The sequence below is a fragment of the Triturus cristatus genome, chromosome 5_1 (genome assembly GCF_964204655.1).
Source record: "Triturus cristatus chromosome 5_1, aTriCri1.1, whole genome shotgun sequence".
Lineage (NCBI taxonomy): Eukaryota > Metazoa > Chordata > Amphibia > Caudata > Salamandridae > Triturus > Triturus cristatus.
This window is the reverse complement of record NC_140587.1, coordinates 418,835,933-418,856,901: the sequence shown is the minus strand read 5'-3', so window position 1 is coordinate 418,856,901 and position 20,969 is coordinate 418,835,933. Positions and strand designations below refer to the sequence as shown.

At 44.3% G+C, this 20,969-nt stretch overlaps 1 protein-coding gene across 3 annotated transcripts in view; it reads right to left on the bottom strand.

The window, feature by feature from the left end:
• Nucleotides 1-20,969, bottom strand: part of RGS22 (regulator of G protein signaling 22) — a 1,028,745-nt gene that overhangs the window by 453,379 nt on the left and 554,397 nt on the right. For all 3 annotated transcript variants that reach the window (XM_085605181.1, XM_085605183.1, XM_085605184.1), the window contains one exon: nucleotides 10,910-11,002. In XM_085605181.1, the coding sequence (XP_085461307.1) occupies nucleotides 10,910-11,002 (93 nt within the window). The remainder of the gene's footprint in view (nucleotides 1-10,909; nucleotides 11,003-20,969) is intronic.

Below are 20,969 nucleotides of genomic sequence, written 5' to 3'. Positions count from 1 at the left end.
GATGGCGCTCGCGCCACCTGCTCATGTAAAGATGCAACTCCTTTTTGTCCCACACGTGCCCTGTCTTGTATATACCATTTCCATTTAATCACACTCGCCTCTTGAGCATGTCCAATTCGGTGAGTTTTCGGCGAACTCATAACCCACTGCATGATAGGAATTTCAGGTCGCAAAACTATATCATGTCCCAAAGTCAGTTGCTCGGTATCCACCAGAGCCCAATAACATGCAAGTAACTGTTTCTCAAAAGGTGTATAACGCTCACCAGCATCAGGTAACTTTTTGGTCCAGAAACCCAACGGCACTCTACTCCTGCCTTGCTTCTGCCACAAACTCCAATTCGCATAAAGGCCCTGTACAGACACATTCAAATCCACCTCACCATCACGTACGGGCCATAAATCCAAAGCATGTTGAATTGCCTCTTTTGCTAGGTTGAACGCATCTTGCTGTGGTTTATCCCATTCAAATGCATTCTTTTTACGAGTGACACGGTACAAAGGGGCCAATATTTGACTCAAATGAGGAATATGCTGACGCCAAAAACCAAACAAACCAATGAAGCTTTGAGCTTCTTTCCTATTCCTCGGAACTGCAAAATCAAGGATTTTCTGTTTAACCTGAGGGATCACTTCACGGTGCCCTTCATGCCAATTAATACCCAAAACTTTTACAGCCTGGGACGGGCCTTGTAATTTATCCGGATTGATTTCCCAACCTTTCTCACGCAGGCACTCAATGACTCTGTCCAATTGGGTCTGAACTTCCTCTTGTGTTTCGCCTTGGATCAAAACATCATCAATATAATGACACATCTGAATTTGTGGATGAACCGGTACCTCAGCCAAATGCTCTGCCACCAGCCGGTGACATATCGTAGGACTATGCACATAGCCCTGAGGAAGACTTCTAAACGTCATCTGACGCCCATTCCACGTAAAACTGAACTGTTCCTGACACTCAGGGGCAATCGGAATCGAAAAGAAAGCATTAGCAATATCAATGGACGCATACCATGTACCTGGATGTTTTTGGATTCTTTCAATTAGAGTAATGACATCCGGTACTGCAACGGTCAAAGAGGGTGTGTGTTTGTTCAATTCTCGATAATCAACAGTCATACGCCAAGAATTATCACTCTTACGTACAGGAGAACAGGATTATTCCAAGCAGAAGTAACTGGGGCTATAACACCTGCATCCACCAACTCCTGAATAGTGGTACTAATCTCCTCATGACCACCTGGAATACGATACTGCTTCTGACAAACCACTTTTGTCGCCTGAGGAACTTTTATGGGGGGCATTCGTAAACGACCAACCCGTATAGGCCTGGACGATATATAATGCGTAGTTCCAAATTGGTAACATCCATCATCTAAATGCAAAGTCATTCCTTTCAAAATATCAATTCCAATTATGAATTCTAAGAGTGGCACCACCAGTACAGAGTATTCTTTTCTAGGGATTCTACCTATTCTCATTTCAAGTAAAGTTTGAACTGCAGGAGTTTCCTTTCCACCTAATCCGGTAATTGTAAAAGGCTGACCTGTAAACTTCTTTGATTTTCCATGAATAAGAGTGGCCTCCGCTCCTGTATCTACCAATGCTCGGGCCCTTTGGATATTACGATGTCTCCAATAAATTTCAATATCTACATAGGGTCTATTATCTCTGTGAGCCCATCTGTGTACTGGAGCTTGACCTATTTCCTAGTCATGCTTACTGCATTCTGTGTACCAGGATAAATCAGGATAAAGACTGTCACGTTTCTTAGGTATCGGTACCTCCTGTTCATATCCATTCCCAGTACGAAATGGATTCGTGTCTTCGGCATTGTACTGCGGGTTTCGATCGGCCAAACTATGACGATCCTCTCTCCTCCTCAACTCAGGGGATTGATCCCTATCATCTCTACGTCTGCTGTAAACATAATCATTTCTCCCCCTTTCTCTTACCTCCTCTCTCTCTCCGTCTCTCTCACGACGGGGGGACATATCACGTACATAACGTCGATCATTACGACGAACAGAGCGCCCACGGCGGTCGTCATCACCGCTACCGTCAGAACCACCACGATCACACTCAGTCGTCCGAACACGCCGGGCACCCTCCTTCCGATCCAAGCCACGTTTGCGAAACAACTCCCACAAACGAGCAGTAGTCTCACCGTCAATGTCCTCCCTCCGCACACCATCGGCCAGAAGACCAGAAAAGATATCACGTCTAGTAAGTTTATTGTCACCAGGAGTACGAGTGTCAGGCCGGGACTGACGTTCAGGTTTAAACCACTCACCCAACTCACCGAGTTGGCGTACCGATTCCAGTACCGTAGATAACACGTTACCAGTCTGATTAATCAATAAAGTCATCATGACCTGCTTATAGGCAACAGGGGAAGAACGAATGATACGATTCCGCACAGAAGATGTCAACAAACCATCAAGCAACCTGTCAGCAGTACCCAGAAAAATTGCCGTTTTTATCACCTCCTCTTTGAGACGTTGTGCAGCGTCGCGCAAAGTATACCATGGTTTGTCATTCACAGGCCAATCAGACTCAGTAGGATACTTTTGATTACAACCCTCAGTCGCCAATTGAAGTAAAGAAATTTGACCACCACCATTATAGTTACGAAAATGATCCTGTACAGTAGAATCCGAACTCAAGGAACAAAACTTCAAACAATCGCCATTATCTAACATAATGCCAGCAGCGCCCAATTCATAAAGGCGCACCATCCATGTGAGCAAGGTCTCACCAGCTCGCTGCCGAAATCGCTGCAAAATATCACTAATTTCTTGTTGAGTAAAGTCCTCTAAAGAGTCTAAAGAAACACCCTGCGGAGCAGCGGGAGACTGCTGCAACTTCCGACGAAAAACTGGATGCGCCGAGACCGCGGGATGAGCATCACAAGGAGCTCGACCAGTACACGTAGAGGAACAATCAGTGGAAGGAGCATCGACCCCACTCGAAGAACGAGCGCAATCACGGGGTGCACCATCAGAGGTGCGAGAAGCAGGCTTACAATCCTGGCGGGAGCGAGAGGACTCGCGCTTGACAGAGTCCTCACCCGAGGAACAAGAATCACTCGAGTTCCAGATATTACCATCCCATTCATCAGGATTCCAATCCAGTCCGGCTTTCGCCACGACCAGACGCACCTTTCGCGTCGAAACCCGACCGCGCCGATTCTTGTATTTATAACGAGCAATTCGCACAGCCGCCCTCTCGGCAATAGTTTGGTAAGTCTCAAGTTTGTCAGCAAGCAACTTATTTTGACATCGCAACAAAGTATGAGAATTCTGAATCTCAACAAAGTGCGCTTCCACATCCTTAAGAGATATCTGTAACTTCAACAACCTCTCATGTAGAATCCTGTACGCAGACAGAACAATCCAACCTCTGCGCCCCAAAATGGGAATCTCCTCACCCTTCGATACGGGTGCCTTCTGTAAACCAGTAATCACATTAGCCGGCTCCGCCAGCTCCAAAGAAGAATTCCAATTCTCACTCAAACCAGTAGAATCAGCCCACTCACAGGCTAAGGCGTCATAAGGCATTGAATCCCATCCGGGAATATCAACGGGCAACTTAAAAGTAGATTTTGATTTTCTAGAAAACATCGTGAAAAAGAAAGAAGAAAAGAAAGAAAAAGAAAAGCTAGACACACAAGTATACCACAAATAATATACAAACAAAACCACGCACACGCCGAAAGCAAACACGAGACAACACGACGCACACAGGTTTCGAAAACGGTTCGTGACGCCAAATGTTCTGCTTGGGTTTTCGGATCAGATAGAACCCGCTCATCAGAGCCTCTCTAACCCAGCCAGAACGTTACCCTCTCCCTAGGGCCTATTCACAACAAGTAACCACAGATATATACCACCTAAGGACAGGGGATTCCTACTCATATATATATATATATATATATATATATATATATATATATATATATATATATATATATATATATATATATATATATATATATATATATATATATCTCTAGACCTCTTATAATACAAGTGGCGGCCTCGCGATCCCAGACGGACCCAGGACTTCCTACCCAGACGGCAGCCTCAGCCTCGCGGTCCCAGACGGACCCAGGACTTCCTACCCAGACGGCAGCCTCAGCCTCACGGTCCCAGACGGACCCAGGACTTCCTACCCAGACGGCAGCCTCAGCCTCGCGGTCCCAGACGGACCCAGGACTTCCTACCCAGACGGCAGCCTCAGCCTCGCGGTCCCAGACGGACCCAGGACTTCCTACCCAGACGGCAGCCTCAGCCTCGCGGTCCCAGACGGACCCAGGACTTCCTACCCAGACGGCAGCCTCAGCCTCGCGGTCCCAGGACTTCCTACCCAGACGGCAGCCTCAGCCTCGCGGTCCCAGACGGACCCAGGACTTCCTACCCAGACGGCAGCCTCAGCCTCGCGGTCCCAGACGGACCCAGGACTTCCTACCCAGACGGCAGCCTCAGCCTCGCGGTCCCAGACGGACCCAGGACTTCCTGCCCAGACGGCAGCCTCAGTACATGTTCATCCTATGATTACCATAACATACAACAAGGGAATCAGTTTTACTATTTATCAGATCACACAAGAGCTGCCAGTTTGAGCACAACCTGTTCTCTGGTTCGAGGGGCTCCTCTCTCCCTTATTCAGTTACCACTTACCTGATCAGGGTTAACATCCGTTCATGTCAAGTCACAGCTGACTAGAAGAATAGGCTACCCTCTTATACAAGAACACGCAGCACATGTTGATTCACTACAAACTGGGTACTTTATTATTCATTATATACGCAATCACATAACATTACTGTGTAACACATAACCTGCAAAGAAAAGTGAAAGATTAGGTTGTACACTCTAATAAGAAAGGGGTCGACATCACCTTAGTCGTGTGTAGCCTGCACTCAATGGTCATCTAGGTTCCCTTCTCGTCTGTGCCTCGGCTCGCCTTGAAGTCACACCTCCGCAGTCACGGATCTGTTCCCTTCTCCCTTCTCCGAGTCACTGGGACCTCTTCCTCATCGGCTACTCTCTCCTCTCTGGCTATTCTGCTAGAAGAGTATCTGTCTCTCGGTTTTTTCTCCGCCTTCAAGTTTGTCATCTGTCTTCCCTGGAATAAGTGGTAGCTTTACTGCTAACGGCTAGATGCCGCCTACGGACTGAAGCAAGTGCCCCGTAACTGCCTCAGACTTTCACTAATATAGAGGTGCATTTCCTCATGGAAAATTCCGGCCCGTAACCTGCCGCCCACCAAATTCTTGTACCTCCCCGTACTAAGGACACTTTCCCAGCCGGCCGGCCTGATGTAGTGTCTTCGGCATGAAGAAAAATACAATCCTTCGATAAGGGCTGGTCTGAACCGGTTCTCTCCAAGCGAATAACACCTCATAACTAAAACATCCCCCTTAACCTAGAAGCATCTCAAGCTGCCGGAGCAGAAAGAAAGATGGAGTCTCTCCCGTTTGAGGCCTACCAGGCCTGAATTCAGCACGGCTCCATGAAATACCCTCACTACAGGACAGGTTATCCCTAATACTAACGAATCTATCCCCTAGGATATGTGTGCAAGCCCTGATCTATGGGGAAGAACACAGGATCATGTCGAAGTGCCTAGTAAATAGGCTCCATTCACTACTCTAACCCTTAGGCTTGAATGGTAAGAGACTGAAGTCACCCTAATCACCCGTCAACACAATAGGGCCGGGAAAATCGAGCAGTACAAAGTCTTAGCAGATTTCAAAAATTGCACATTGCGATGGTCAGTAAAAACAGTCACCACATGTCTAGCTCCTAACAAATAATCCCTCCAATCCTGAAAAGCATCATTGACAGCTAATAATTCCTTATCAGAAATTGAATAATTCAACTCTTGAGCAGTCATTTTTCGTGAACGAAAGGCAACTGGTTGCAACTACCCAGTTAATTTATTTCTCTGAGAAAGTACTCCTTTAGTAACGAAATCAGAAGCATCCGTTTCCACATAAAAGACCTCCATAGTATTTGGATGCATTAAAATTGGAGCTGATGTAAAAGCTTCCTTCAAAAAATTAAAGGACTTTCAGCATCTTCTGACCAGAAAAACCTCACTCTTTTTTTTAATAATCGAGTGATAGGACTGACCTTAGGGGAAAAATCCTGGATGAATCGTCTGTAAAAACTGGCGAACCCAATAAAACTTTGAACCTCCTTCACATTTTTTGGAGCTGGCCAATTCTGGATTGCTATCACCTTAGCAGGATCCACAGAAACTCCTTTAGATGAAAGTATGAAACCTAAAAAATCCACTTGATCGGAATAAAAAAAGTGAATTTTTCTAACTTAACAGAGATGATTTTCCAGCAAAGTTTCCAAAATTGCCCTAACGTGCTTAATCAAAATTATCTGAGAATACCAAAATATCATCTATATAAACAACAGCTACCCTGACCAAAAATTCTCTTAAGATATCATTTACAAAATGCTGAAAAGCCGCTGGGGCATTGCAGAGACCAAATTGCATTACTTGATACTCATAAATTCCAAATTTGATCCTGAAAGTGGTCTTCCATTCGTCACCTTCAGCAACCCACCCTCAAATCTAACTTGGTGTAAAACTTCGCCCCCTTCACTATATCTAATAACTCTGAAATTAATGGCAATGGGTATCTATTCTTGACTGTCACTTGGTTCAACGCCCTGTAATCAATGCAAGCTCTGAGAGTACCAACTTTCTTGGGAATGAAAAACAGGGGAGATGATACAGGAGATTGCTAGGGCCAGATAAACCCACACTCAAGATATTCATCTAATTCAAGCTTGCAATCATACTCCCTATGAGGAAGCAACCGCTCAGGACTCCTCTTATCAAACACCTTAACTAAATCCTGATACTCAGTGAGAATTTCGTTTAACTCCATTACACAAACCATATTAGATTGTGAAGCCAAACTAGTGACTGGTGATCCCTCTAACTTCCTTCCTCTAACATAGAAGCAATGTTGCTTACAATACTCGGATGACATCTCAACAGTACGTTTCTCCCAATCAGTCCTTGGATTATGCTCCGTTAACCACAGCAACCCCAGAATAATCTGAAATTGAGAAGCATCTATACGATTAAACCTCAGATACTCCTGATGACCATTCAAGCCTGACAATTCAATAGTTTCAGTCTCTTTCGTGATGGGTCCTGAAGTTAAATTAGTTCCATCAACTGCACAGACTGACTCAAAAACCTTGTTAGTAATAAATTGTTTTACAATTTTTCAGCATATTTCTGATCACAAAAATTGCCAGTAGCTCCCGAATCAATCATCACTGACACCTATTTAATTTATGATTTTTGAAATCTTATTGTCATCGAAACGATCAAATGAGGAGCTGCTGATTGAAGAGTATTAGCTACGTGTTGAATTCCAGGAGTTAATTCTTACTTCTTTCCAATCAGAACAACACCTCCTACTGATGTGATTGTTCTTTTCCCGAAAAATTAGTTTTGGGCTTCTTTGGACAATCCCTAACAAAGTGCCCTGAATTTCCACAGTACATGCACACCCTTTTGGTTCTTCTCTTATCCCTTTCTTCCTTGGAAAGAGGCCCCCTAATCGATCCAATCTGCATAGGTTCTTCACTTGAAGCCGTTTCCACTTTTGAGACTTCCGTCTTGATGTGGTCAAACCTTGGAGGGAAAGGACGAATATCTATTCTCTTCTCACATCTCCTCTCACTAAGTCAATGTTCAATTTGTGAAACTAAATCAATACAGTCTGAGATTTCTTGTGGTCTTTTCGGAATCTGAGCCAGCGCATCCTTCAATTCATCCTTTAACCCACAATAAGAAATTGCTCCTCTTTTACTTCCTGGCCACTCCGTCTCAACAATTAACTTATTGAACTGAGCAATCAGATCCCGATTTCCTTGTCTTAAATCCAATAATTCATTGTCTGTAGCCTGATTTGCAGATCTTCTATCGAAAATTCTAAGACATTCTGATTTAAACTTTTCATACTCATACAATACTGGATCATTTTGAGAGACAAGAAGCACTGACCAGGCTGCTGCATCTCCACACAGATAAGACAGCATGAACGCCACCCTAGACTGCTCTACAGAAAACACCACAGGTCTACAAAGAAAATGTAATGAACATTGAGTCAAAAAGATCTGCGCCTTATTAGGATCGCCACTAAACCTCTCAGGAGGGGCCAAAGGAATAATTGGAGAAATGGCATGGATAACTTGGGTGGCAAACTCAGAAACTGGCTGGGGAGTAAACTGCTTAAAGGTCTCTGAACTATTTGGAAAAGATGTTCCTGCCACTAACTCATCCATTCTTTGCAATACATGATGAGTTTCCTCTTGAGAACGTCTTATCTCTTCCCTTAAGGTTTTATTATCTTCAATAAGACTTGTTAACTGGTTTTGTATCCCATCTGGAATAGCCCCTAAAGACTTAAGATCTAAACCTTCCGCCATCTTCAGCTCAGGTGGATTTCCTTTTTTATTCGCACTTCAATCTGTCAGAGAGTATCTTAAAAATTCCACAGGAGCTGAAGCTGAGTCCCAAATCCTCCTCACCACTATCCACGCTCACAAGAAAAAAACCTGTTAGCATGCGACAACAGCTTTGGGGAAAGGGGAAGTGGAGAAAATAACAAGAGAGACTGCCTTGAAGAGGATTATTTCTGCCTTTCTTAAGCTTCTTTATTAGTTGTCACGATCTGAGTACTTGAGGGATTGTACGTGTAAATGTTTAGGAGGAAAGAAAAAGAGAGAAAAACAATATCCTTAACACACTCCTAAACATTACTCTGTTCTTATTTAAATTATGCTCTACTAATCAAACCTTTACCCAGAATTTCCAATGCTTGTGCCGCTCTCTTAATTAAATCAGGACCTGAATTGAATTGATGTGTTCTGACTATCTTGGTCTGTCTGTGTCTTTTCTGTTGAATCTGTATGGTGGATTCTTGGCTATTTTCTTCTGAGTAAGCTTACTTTTGTTGAGTTTCTTTTCAAAAGTTCCAAATTGTTGCAACAGTACTGTTGTTTGAATTCTTGTTGCTGCCTTTACTCAATTCTTATATTATTCTTATTCATTTCACTGAATTATTTTTGTAAAATGAAATTTGGTTCCCTGCAAACGTTCCTTATTTAGTGCTAGTATACCAATGAGGAAGTCCGCTACTCTGTACACTATACTTGCCTTTGTAAGTCTTTACATTTGCATCAAAGTCGTTAATCCGCTTAAAGAGCGAATTATGGAAAAGAAATACCTTGTCAAATGAATCGTCTCTTCCGAAATACAGGAGGAAACCAGACCATTCCGTTTGATGAACAATTCTTCTTGTTTTACCTTCTGCACGACTCGTAGTTACAAATTTGAGATTGTCTAGTAAATTTTCATCAGGAAAAGCGTGTTACGCTCATGCGCCAAAACCGGAACACTAACTTTTTTTCCCCGCAGAATTAACCTAAAAAAATACAGAGCTGACTGAGACGCTACCTGTCCCAGTCAAAATTCCGTTGAAGTGCAATGCCTGTTTCTCGAGTGTGTGCATCGAGACCTGCCAATCCAGCTTGTGCAGGAAAGACTAGACCGCTCACCTCTAGCCCAGTTCTCCCAACCAGGAAGTACTTGAAGAACCTTCAAACACTGACTAAGGACTAAAACAGAAGATAAAAAACACCTCCTCCATTGTGTATATCTTCTGGCTCTCTTAAGTTTAACACATTTAACAGTTTTCTTGCCTTTTCTGCCAACTAAATTAATTGAATTCCTGCCACACCCATACATCCACTGACACGCCCACTCACTCACCAATGGTCACTCACACAGCAACTCACTCACCCACACAGCTACTCATACACCCACGTATACACCCATACAGCCACTCACACACTCATACATACAGTCACATAGCACTCACATAATATATGTTAGAAGCAGTATCACTTAGTAGTAGTGCACCACATATACTAATTTAACTTATGTAGTAAGTTAGTATATACATTTAACAATCATAAACTCTTAGAAAACACTTACACTCACTGGATGATGTCATCAGGGATGTCATTTGAGATGTCGTCAGTGATGTCACTGACCATGTCATGAGTGATGTAATATATGAGGTCACAAGCAGTGTATTGCGAGGGTGTACGTTCTAGTTAGCTTAGGTAACTATAACTGCTGAATTTCACTGGTTTTGTACGAGTCAGACCTGAGCCCAATTATAACGTAATATATGTGTGTGTGTGTGTATATGTATGTATGGCTGAGCAGACTATTCCCCACAACAATGCTGTGGAAACTCTTAACATGATCATAATATGAAGAATTAAATAAAACTTAAGAAAAGTATGTTTTGTTCCATGCACATTCTCTGGATTAGTCCATCGCAGACACGTCTGGTTTCCGAAGGATACGTGTAAAATGTTAATCTTCTCCAATTTCTTGGAAATGATATCTCAATTTCTAAGTGTAGCAAAGTCTGCAACAAATCTACTATGCATTAATATTGATCAACCACATAGAACTAAAGGCTGCAGTTAGCCAAATTAACTGCAGGTCACATGCAGTTTGCTGAAGCAGGAGCAATAACCAAAAGGAACTACCTTTTTGGACAAAGCTAAGTGTTCAGATGAAAGTGTGGGCTAGTGTGACCAATGGCTATAGCGCTTGTGGAGACTTGATCTGCCACCATAAGCCACAGTACAGCTTAAAGTAACTCCTCTCACAGTAAACAATTTAATGGCTGCAAAGTGATTCAGCGTAGAAGTGAATTCAGCTCTCGGCAAGCAATGTGGTTTAGAGAGACCAAAAGCAGCTCTGTTTACGGATTGGTACACCACAAAGTTAATTGCATACGTCAGGAGTAGGTTTGTTGATGTTAGAAAGCACTTTGGTACCTCATCTTTCTTGGATGCGCTCTCTTCATACAGAGCCTGCAGCTTTCTGAAGTACACCGAGTCCAGCTGCCGTGTCTCCTCCACAAGCTCCACCTAATAAAATAACATGAGATGTCATCAGCATAGATCATATGATATCATGGCAGAGAGCTTCAGAGGCAACCGGCCAGTGGATAATGGCTAGCGAGAAGGTTGCCAACAGCGAAAACAAATTTTAGGATACAATGTCTCCAACTTAAGATCTAAATGCAGTACCTCATTAAACTGGAAACCTCCTTCAAATTAAAATGAGAGCCTGTTTTATATTTTCACAAATGTACTCTTTGCCAGAAAACACTCACCCATACAAACTGTGTAAGTAAAGAAACATACATTGAATGGTTCCCTACAGGAGCATAAAATGTTTGGTGAGTAGAAACCCATTAGGTGTTTTGATAGATCCTATATTTATTAATTGACAACTGAAAGATCTTGGGAAATTGCAAGGTGATAGACTAAAGAGAACTCCTCCGGCTCCCAAACAACTCTAGTCTTGTCAATTCTGATAGGAAACACATCATGATAAGTAAAAATAACCTCTGGCTTGATGCACAATAGTATTTGCATTTGTACAGCTGGTCCTGGGAGTGTAGAGTAATAATTCACAAGGCACAGGTGAGCATTGCAATTTGCAACTGTCATTGTGAGTTACAAGATGTACGTTGGGAGCCCTTGAGAGTCGCAAGCAGACAGATGTTGATTTGGGCTTTGCTGTCACATTGGTCATAAGGAATCAGCAGCAACACACTGGTTCAAATGTGTGGTGACTAGGTTCACCACACTCTTCCCCTGAGGTATCCAGAATGATGTGCCAGAATCATGTGTGTGTCTCAGTCTATCAAATTAAGCAACATCTAGTAAAATTTAACATTTTGGACATCGCGGTTTGCTTTCCACCCAAAATGTTAGCTAGAGACTGCATGAGATGAGGTGTTCTTTCTTGATCCTTCCTCATTGATAAACAAGAGCAATTGGACGCAGGGAGACCTTAAATGGGATTGAGAATATTACAGTTTTTCAAGTGAGCAAATCGGCTTTCTTTACAGAACATCGTAGACAATCGAAGAAACAAAATTTCAGATAAGGCTCGAATAAATTTCAGATGTTATAAAATCCAAAACACGATTCTTTGCTAAAGAGGGATTGGCTTACCACCATCTCCCAGCAGGATATGAGGAACATATCAGATCTTGAAAGTTTTTTAATTAAATTTTTTATATAGTTATAACTTGCCCAAGGGCATTAGAGTACTTTAAAAATGCAAAAAGGCATATATACTCTGCAGTGAGTATCATATTATAGCATGCCACTCACCAGTAGTAAATGCATAGGACACAGTACAATTTGTGTCAGCCATTTGAAGAGTTTCCACTGCTATGTATTTGAAGAGTTTTCCCTGCTGTGCACTCAAAGAGTTTCCACTGCTGTGACTTTGAAGAGTTTCCACTGCTGTGCAATTGAAGAGTTTCCACTGACGTGCATGACATTAGGTATGAGGTATTGCTTTTTACAGTCAAAGAATGTCCATGAAGAATATCAAAGCTGCATGTCAACCAACCTTAAAAAAACAACAGTACTACGAGGCCTCAAAAGGATTATGTGACTTACCCAGTAAGCATCTGTTCTTGGCAAGTAGAGCTGCAGATTCACATGCTTTGCATATTACTGCCATCTAGTGTTGGGTAGGTGGGTGGGCGCATGTGAATTTACAGCTCTACATGCCAAGAACAGATGCTTACTGGGTAAGTAAGATAATCCGTTTTAGGCATGTGTGCTGTAGACACACATGCTTTGCATAGACTATGTAGCAGTATTCTCCCAAAGCGGTGGCTAAACCGTAGAGGTTGCAGTTGTCTGGAAAAGTGTTTAGCACTGTCTGTCCCACATTGGCTTGTTGGTGTACTAGTACATCTACACAATAATGTTAGGTAAATGTGTGTGGTGTAGACCATGTTGCTGCATTACAAATGTTATCTATAGGAATGTTACCTAAAAAGGCCATAGATGCCCCTATTTTGCGAGTGGAATGCGCTCTAGGAGGTATAGCACAAGTTACTACTTGTGTAACGATATATCTGTAAGAGACATTGGTTAGTGATAGATTCCTTACCTTAGAATATTCCCAGACGTCAGACTGGATCTGGAAAGTTTTCTGTAGCAGTGCCCCTGCGCGTCAGTAGGTTGCGTCGTGCGGCTCCGCGTCCGTCACTGGCGTCGTAAGCGCCGAGATGATGTCACAGAGACTACCCATGCACGCTGACGTCAGTTCTGCACACGACTTTCCGCGCCAGGAACGCAGAGCCATGCAAGAAACTAGGGCCCTGAAAGGGATGACCTTAACCCTAGAAATCAGTTTGCAGAACGGGGAGGATGGATGGGGCTATCTATCACTAACTAATGTCTCTTACAGATATATCGTTACAAAAGTAGTAACTTGTGCATCTGAAAGAGACACGTTAGTGATAGATTCCTTACCTTAGAATAGATACCCCAGCAATACCAACCCCGGCGGTGGGTCTGCGAAAAGATTACACCAGAAAGTCACGGAGAACAGTACGGCCAAGGAAGCCGTATCTCCGGACCTGACTGTCAAGGCAGTAATGATTGGTAAACGTGTGCAGCGAACCCCACGTAGCTGCCTGACAAATGTCCTGCAAGGGGACGCCGCGTCCCAAGGCAGTAGTGGCTGCAGTTGCCCTTGTCGATTGGGCACGCAGCCCCACAGGAGGCTCTTTCTTAGCCAAGGAGTAACATGCTTTGATGCACAGAACAACCCACCGCGAGATGGTCAGTTTGTGCACAGCCCGACCTTTTTTGGTGCCCACGGCGCCAACAAAGAGCTGGTCATCCACCCGGAACTGCTGTGTACGCTTTCGATAGAATGCGAGCACACGTTTTAGGTCCAGGCGGTGGAGCCTCTCCTCCTCTCTTGAAGGATGCGGAGGCGGAAAGAAGGTGGGCAAAGTGATGGTCTGCCCGATCTGGAAGGGCATGACAACCTTTGGCAAGAAAGAAGGACGGGTCCTTAAAACCACCTTGTCCGGATGAACAAAAAGGAAAGGAGGTTTGGAATAAAGAGCCTGGAGCTCACTCACTCGTCTGGCAGAGGTGATAGCGACCAGGAAAGCCGTCTTGAGAGTGAGAAGACGCAAAGGACAGGTATGAAGGAGCTCGAAGGGAGCGCACATAAGATATGCCAAGACAAGGTTTAAGTCCCATTGAGGCATTGAGGCATTATGAACGGCACGGGAGGAACCGTGTGCGTGATGTCTTCAGGAAACGGTTAACAACCGGGGACTTAAAAAGAGAATTCTGATCTGGAAGCCGTAAAAAGGCGGAGATAGCCGAAAGATAACCTTTGATAGTGTCCAGAGCAGAGCCCTGCTGGGCCAAAGAAAGAAGGAACAGAAGGACTTCAGAAAGAGGGGCATCATGCCACAAACTTGTTCCCCCTGCAGGTGTATACCGTTTTAGTGAAGGGACGCCTGGCTGCCAGAATGACATCACAGACTTCGGGAGGAAGATCGAAAGCGGTCAACTGTCGCCTCACAATCTCCACGCGTGGAGGTGGAGGCTGGACAGGTTCGGGTGGAGGACCATCCCCTGCTGCTGCGACAGAAGATCCTCCCGAAGAGGCACACAGATCGGGGTATCGATTGCCATGCTGAGTAGCTCGGGACACCAGTATCTTTGTGCCCAATCCGGAGACACAAGGATGACTTGGGCCCGGTCGCGCCGGATCTTCTCCAGCACTCTGGGCAGAAGTGGTATAGGCGGAAAGGCGTACAATAGACCGCAACTCCACTCGCGACGAAAGGCGTCGCCGAGCGAGTGCCACCTTGGAAACTCCACCGCGCAGAACTGATGACATTGCGCGTTCTCTTCGGTGGCGAATAGATCTAACCAAGGCTCTCCCCACTGCTGAAAGAGACCTTGCACCACATCCGAGTTCAGACGCCATTCGTGATCCATCAAGCACCGACGGCTGAGTTCGTCTGCCCTGGCGTTCAGAGAACCCGCCAGGTGTTGAACCACCAAGGTAATGCCTTGATGTTCCAGCCATGTCTACATGCGCAGAGCCTCCTGACATAGGGTCCAGGACCCCACCCGCTCTGTTTGTTGCAATACCACATGGCGGTGGTGTTGTCCGTGAACACCTGCACTACACTTCCCTGGACAGAGGGAAGGTATGCCTTCAGTGCAAGTCAGATCGCCCGAAGCTACATCAGATTGATATGGAGCCGGAACTCCGCCGGAGACCAGAGGCCTCTGATCTCTGCCTCTCCCAAGTGGCCTCCCCATCCCAGGAGAGACGCATCCATCACCACTGTGTAATCCGGTTGGGGAAGGGATGGGGATCTGCCACTGACCCAATCGCGATCGTGAGCCACCACTGCAATTGCTGTGCAGTGCCCTCCGAGATCTGGACATGATCGGACAGGTTGCCCTGATGTTGCAGCCACCTACTGATGTGCAGGGGTACTGCTACAGAAAACTTTCCAGATTCAGTCTGACGCCTGGGGATATTCTAAGGTAAGGAATCGATCACTAACGTGTCTCTTTCAGATAAGTTCTTTTAGCTTTGGTGTAGCAAATTTGAATGCACTTAACAATCCATCTTGAAATGCCAGATTTAGAAATAGGATTGCCTTTGTGAGTTGGTTTACATGAAACAAACATTTGCTTTGTTTTACGAAAATCTTTTGTTCTTTCGATATAATAATATAAAGCTCTTTTGACATCAGGTGTGTCAAGAGCTCTTCCTGCTACTGAATCAGGTTGAGGAAAGAACTTGGGTAACTCAACTGATTGGTTAATATGGAAAGCAGAAACCACTTTGGTAAGGAATCGGGGATTGTTGTGAAGAACTACCCTATCTTTGTGGAACTGAAAGAAGAGAAGCCTGTAGCCACCAACTCTACTTAATGAAGTGATTGCAATAAGGAATGCAACCTTCAAAGAGAGAAACTGTAAAGGAAACTTGTGTAGCAGTTCAAAGGATTGACCCATAAGTACAACATTGAGATTACACTCTGGTACTGGTAGAATTCTTGATGGTATAATTCTTTTTAAGCCCTCCATAAATGCTTTGATGACAGGAACTTTGAACAAAGACAAATGTTGTCTGTTTTGCAAATACGCATCTACTGCTGCAAGGTGCAATCTGTTACACACACACTCCACAACTTAGAGCCCACACGCAGAGTAGTGGTAAGAGACCAAGATGGAAACTGTGCCCCCTTTTACCCGGTATGGAGAGGTTTGGTCCTGGTTGGTGGGGTGGTGGACAGGAAGAGATGCCCCCAACGTCCGCAAAATCCTCTTTCCTTCCGGCCGAAGGCGCGTCTCGCGCACTATCGGAAAAAATGTGAATTCAATTACCCATGAGGCAAAGTGGAAGCAGCCGCGGTTGCCTGGGAAATCCTGTCATGAGCCGGAAGAGGAAGACAGTTCATAAAAAGCCTCCAGGGAGACAGCCGCTGCTGATAATTCCGCCGTGCAGCGTGTTTCATGCTGCCTCTCCTGCTTGTTAGTACGGTGGATGCACTTGCAGTGATTCTGATCGTGACTCCTCTCAAGTGTTTGTCATCTCGATGGCTGTGCCAGGACTGGCACTGCCTGTCATACAAGACTGTTAACCCTTGTCATTGTCTGCTGCCGAGTTCTTATCGGAGTGGCAGAGAATATACAAACTAATACCTGTACGAGTGCACAGCCTAAAATCGTTACAAGGATTAGGTAATTAGAGGTTAAGGTACTTCGGAATAAGGAGTGTAATTATTTTGGAGACACCTCTTTTACAACATATATTCTAAGGAAATTGCGTTGAGACTAAGGAGGCATTTTGGTTATTGTTGTGTGCTTCCTCTTGACAGGGGGTTCAAGAGGCTGCCTTCTGCTCTTCCCCTGTGAAGCGGATCCTTCCATGTATGCTGGTGTGTATGAGAATCTGCCAACATATATACCAACCTTATATAAAAAAAAGTCAAATACATTATATTGTCAATCGTTGGGAACAGGCTCTAAGACTCTCTTTCGTTGAATATCCCTTTTTAGAGCCTAACTTGCCATTGTTGACCTAGTTGCATTGACTCTTAAGACATTCCTCCCACATAGGAAGGAGAATTGTTATTTTTGTTTACAGGTACGGAAAGCCAATTTAGTTAGCGGTAGGAAGGATATTGAAGACACCAATACTTACTGCTATTGTTTTCCTTACAGATCTCCCTCCCTGCTGATCCCTTCCCTTTCCTTCCCCTGCTTGATCAACTCAAACCCCGGCGCTATTATAGCATTCAGGGTTGGGACTGTCGAGAGGTGGACCCCTTTTTGGCATCGAACCGTTCCTGAGGAATCATCGAGCTGACAATCTAACAGAAGTGTAAGCTAGACCACATTGCTGTAAGTTTAAAAGGTAACAGACAATGTTCTGAACAGAAGCATCTAGAGGAAGAATGTTGTTGTTATTGCAGTAAACGACAAATCGTTCCCCATTTGCTGCATAGCAAACTCTGGTAGTAGGTTTTCTTGCTTCTCTCAGAATAGTAATACAGTCTGGTGGTAAATTTAAATATCCAAACTCTTTGACTTCAGGAGCCAAATCGCTAAGTTGAGCTCCTTGGGATTTGAATGCTTGATTTATCCATGGTGAGGAGATTGGAGGTGTGATGTAGCTTTTGATGTGGAACTAATGAGAGCTCTAACAGGCTGGTGTAGCACGGTTGATGGATCCATCTGGGAGATGTCAAAATCAGTGTGAGTGATGTTTGTCTGAGTTTCCGAACCAGAAACGTAAGGAGTGGGAGAGGCGGAAAAGCGTAGGCAAATATCCCTTAACAATTCATCCATAGGGCATTGCCTTTGGAGGAAGGCTGTGGGAAATTGGAGGAGAAGTTTGGACATTGTGAGTTGTGAGCTGTGGCGAACAGATCTATTTGTGGGTATCTCCATTGTTCAAAATATGGAAGGAGAACTTTGGGATGAAGTTCCCACTCGTGTATTTGCTGTCTCCTTCTGCTGAGGAGGTCGGCAATTTGAGTGTTCACTCCCGTGAGGTGTTCTGCTAGAAGGTGAATCTTGTGATGGATTGTCCATTTCCAAATGGTCTGAGATAGGCGTGACAGTTGGAGAGAGTGTGTCCCCCCCTTGTTTTTGTACATAGTATATTGCTGTCATGTTGTCCATGAGGACTAGGACAACTTTGCCTGTGAGATGAGAGTGAAAAGCTTTCAGCACTAGAAACACTGCTAGAATTTCTAGATCGTTGATGTGGAGACATCTGTGTTTGTTGACCCAGAGACCTTGGATTGTGTAATGATGGAGATGTGCACCCCAACCGGTGAGAGATGCGTCTGCTGTTAGCACGACTTGTGGAATAGGGTTGAGGAATAGGGTTGATAAAAGGCCGCCCTTTTGAAAACTTTTGTGGGTTTCACCACTGCTGAGAGCAATGAGTGCGGCTGTCTACCAACACTAGATCTGTTAAATAACCCTGTGACTGATTCCACTGACGTGCTAAGCATTCTTGTAATTGACTCATGTGTAGTCTTGCATGAGGTACTATTGCAATGCATGACACCCTCATTCCCAGTAGGGCCATGAAAGTTCTGACTGGCAAGATTTGGTTGGTTTGGAACTGCAGCAGTAGAGTTTGGATATTGGAAATTCTAGCTGCATTGGGGAAGGCTAGAGCCTTGTGAGTGTTGAGAGTGGTTTCCAGATAAGATTGTATCTGTTAAGACTGTAGGTGAGACTTTTGAATGTGGACCTGAAACCCAGTTGGTGAAGTAGGTGTAGTGTGGTCTGAGTGTTTCGTAGACAATTTTGGTGTGTGCTGGCTTTGATAAGCCAGTCGTCTAGGTAGGGGAAGGCATGAATTTGTTGTCTTCTGAGATGAGCTGCTACCACTGCTAGGCATTTTGAAAATACCCTGGGAGCAGTAGTTACTCCAAATGGAAGTACTTTGAACTGATAGTGTTTGCCAACTGATATTTGCGATGAGCTGGATGAATGGGAATGTGAAAATATTTTTCTTTTAAGTGCAGTGTGGACGAAACATCCCCTTGCTGTAGGACAAGAATGACCTGTCTAACGTTACCATAGGGAAATGTTCTGATAGTATGTAGTGGTTTAACTCTCTGAGATCCAAAATTGGTCTTAAGGAACCGTCCTTTTTTGAAATCAGAAAATAAAGAGAGTAAACCCTTGAACCTTGGTACTGAAATGAAACTGGTTCTATGGCTCCCTATTGCACTTCTTGTTTGCGTAACTGCAAATTGTCTGACGACAATTTGAGAATGCGTGGTGGAATGTTTGGTGGATTGGAGGTGAGCTCCAGGCAATAACCATGTTGGATAAGGTGTAGCACCCTTTTGTCAGTTGTTATAGATTGACAAATGGGGAAAAACTGTTGAAGTTTTCCCCCCAACAGGTGTTGAGTTATGGGGGGGGGGAAAGTCACTGTTTACTAGGGGGAAGGGGTGTTACGTGGTGTGGCCCATTTACCCCAGCCTTTGGAAATGTTTCCTCTATATCCTCCTCTGTAGAAACCTTTAGAGTGAAAGGATTGATTGTTGCTTTTGTAAGAAGAAGCATTTGGGTCTGAGGATGTTGTTTTGGACCCTGGTCTGTAAAATGAGCGGCAAAAGGAGCCTCAACTGGATGGGAAGTGGAGCACTCCCATAGATTTTGCCACTTCAGTGTCCTTTTTCATTTTTTCTAAGGATTGTTCGACTACAGGTCCAAACAGGTATTCCTTATCAAAGGGGGTCTTAAAAATGGACTGTTAAATCTCAGGCTTAAACCCAGAGATCCTAAGCCATGCATGCCTTCTAAGGAGAATGCTGGTATTGTTTTCCCTAGCTGCTGTGTTGGCTGCGTCTTAAGCACTTCTTATTAAGGAGTTAGAGATGAGTTACCCCTCTTCAACTAACTGCTGTGCCTTACTTTTGTGTTTGTCCGGGAAATATTGGAGCAGTTGCTCCATCTCATCCCAGTGTGCCCTGTGGTACCTAGCTAGTAGGCCCTGAGTGTTTGCAATGTGCCAGTGGTTAGCGGCTTGAACAGCTACTCGTTTTCCAGAGGCATCTATAAGTTTGGATTCTTTGTCTGGGGACGGTGCATCCCAAGAGGTTTGCGAGTTAGCTCTTTTGTGAGCATTGGACACTACTAGGGAGTCAAGAGGAAAATGTCCCTTAAACACAGAATCTGATGGTAAGGGTTTATATTTTTTATCTACCCTTGGAGTAAAAATACGTGCTCTGACAGGGTCTTTAAAGATATCATCGGAATGCCTCATCATGCTTTTAAGCATAGGGAGTGTTTGACTTGACCTGTGTGTGGAGTCAAGTGTTTCAAATCAAAAGTCCTCTTCTAATGTTTCTTTATGTAATGGCTCCCATGATACTCTGCCACTCTAGCAATGAACTGTTGATAAGCCATATTACCATCTGGTGGTGATGGCTTTGCTGGGTAAAGGACTGGCTCATTGTCAACTGGAGGGTCAATTGTGTAATTATTCCATGGGTCTGCAGGCAAATGAGTATCATCATCACCATGATTCACATCGGGATCTCTATATGGAGATCCATGAGGTATTATGTGTAAGGCATCCTCAATTATCAACGGTGGAGAAGATGGTGGAGAGGGTTGTGGGGCAGGATAAACAGGGCTGGTAGACATGTCCTTCTTCCTTTTTAAGGGAATCTTATCAGTAGTGTCCTCAGCAGGAAGCTTGTGGTTTGCTTGAGTTTTAGCCAAAATATGTCCAGTATCAGGATTAATGTAAGGTTTTTTCTGTTTTGGATCCAATTTGGCTGTAAAGACATCTAAAATCGGCACACATTGCAAACTTGATGTAAGTTGGTGCTAGGATATTTAGCCTAGCACCGAGAACAGAATTGGAATGGAGTCTGTACCATCGGCAGAAGGCTGGACCGACACGGCTAGGCCAGACAGCCGCTCACGAGGTTTTCAATCAAAAATGGAGAGTTTGTCGAGCAATTTGATACGTGGAGAACAG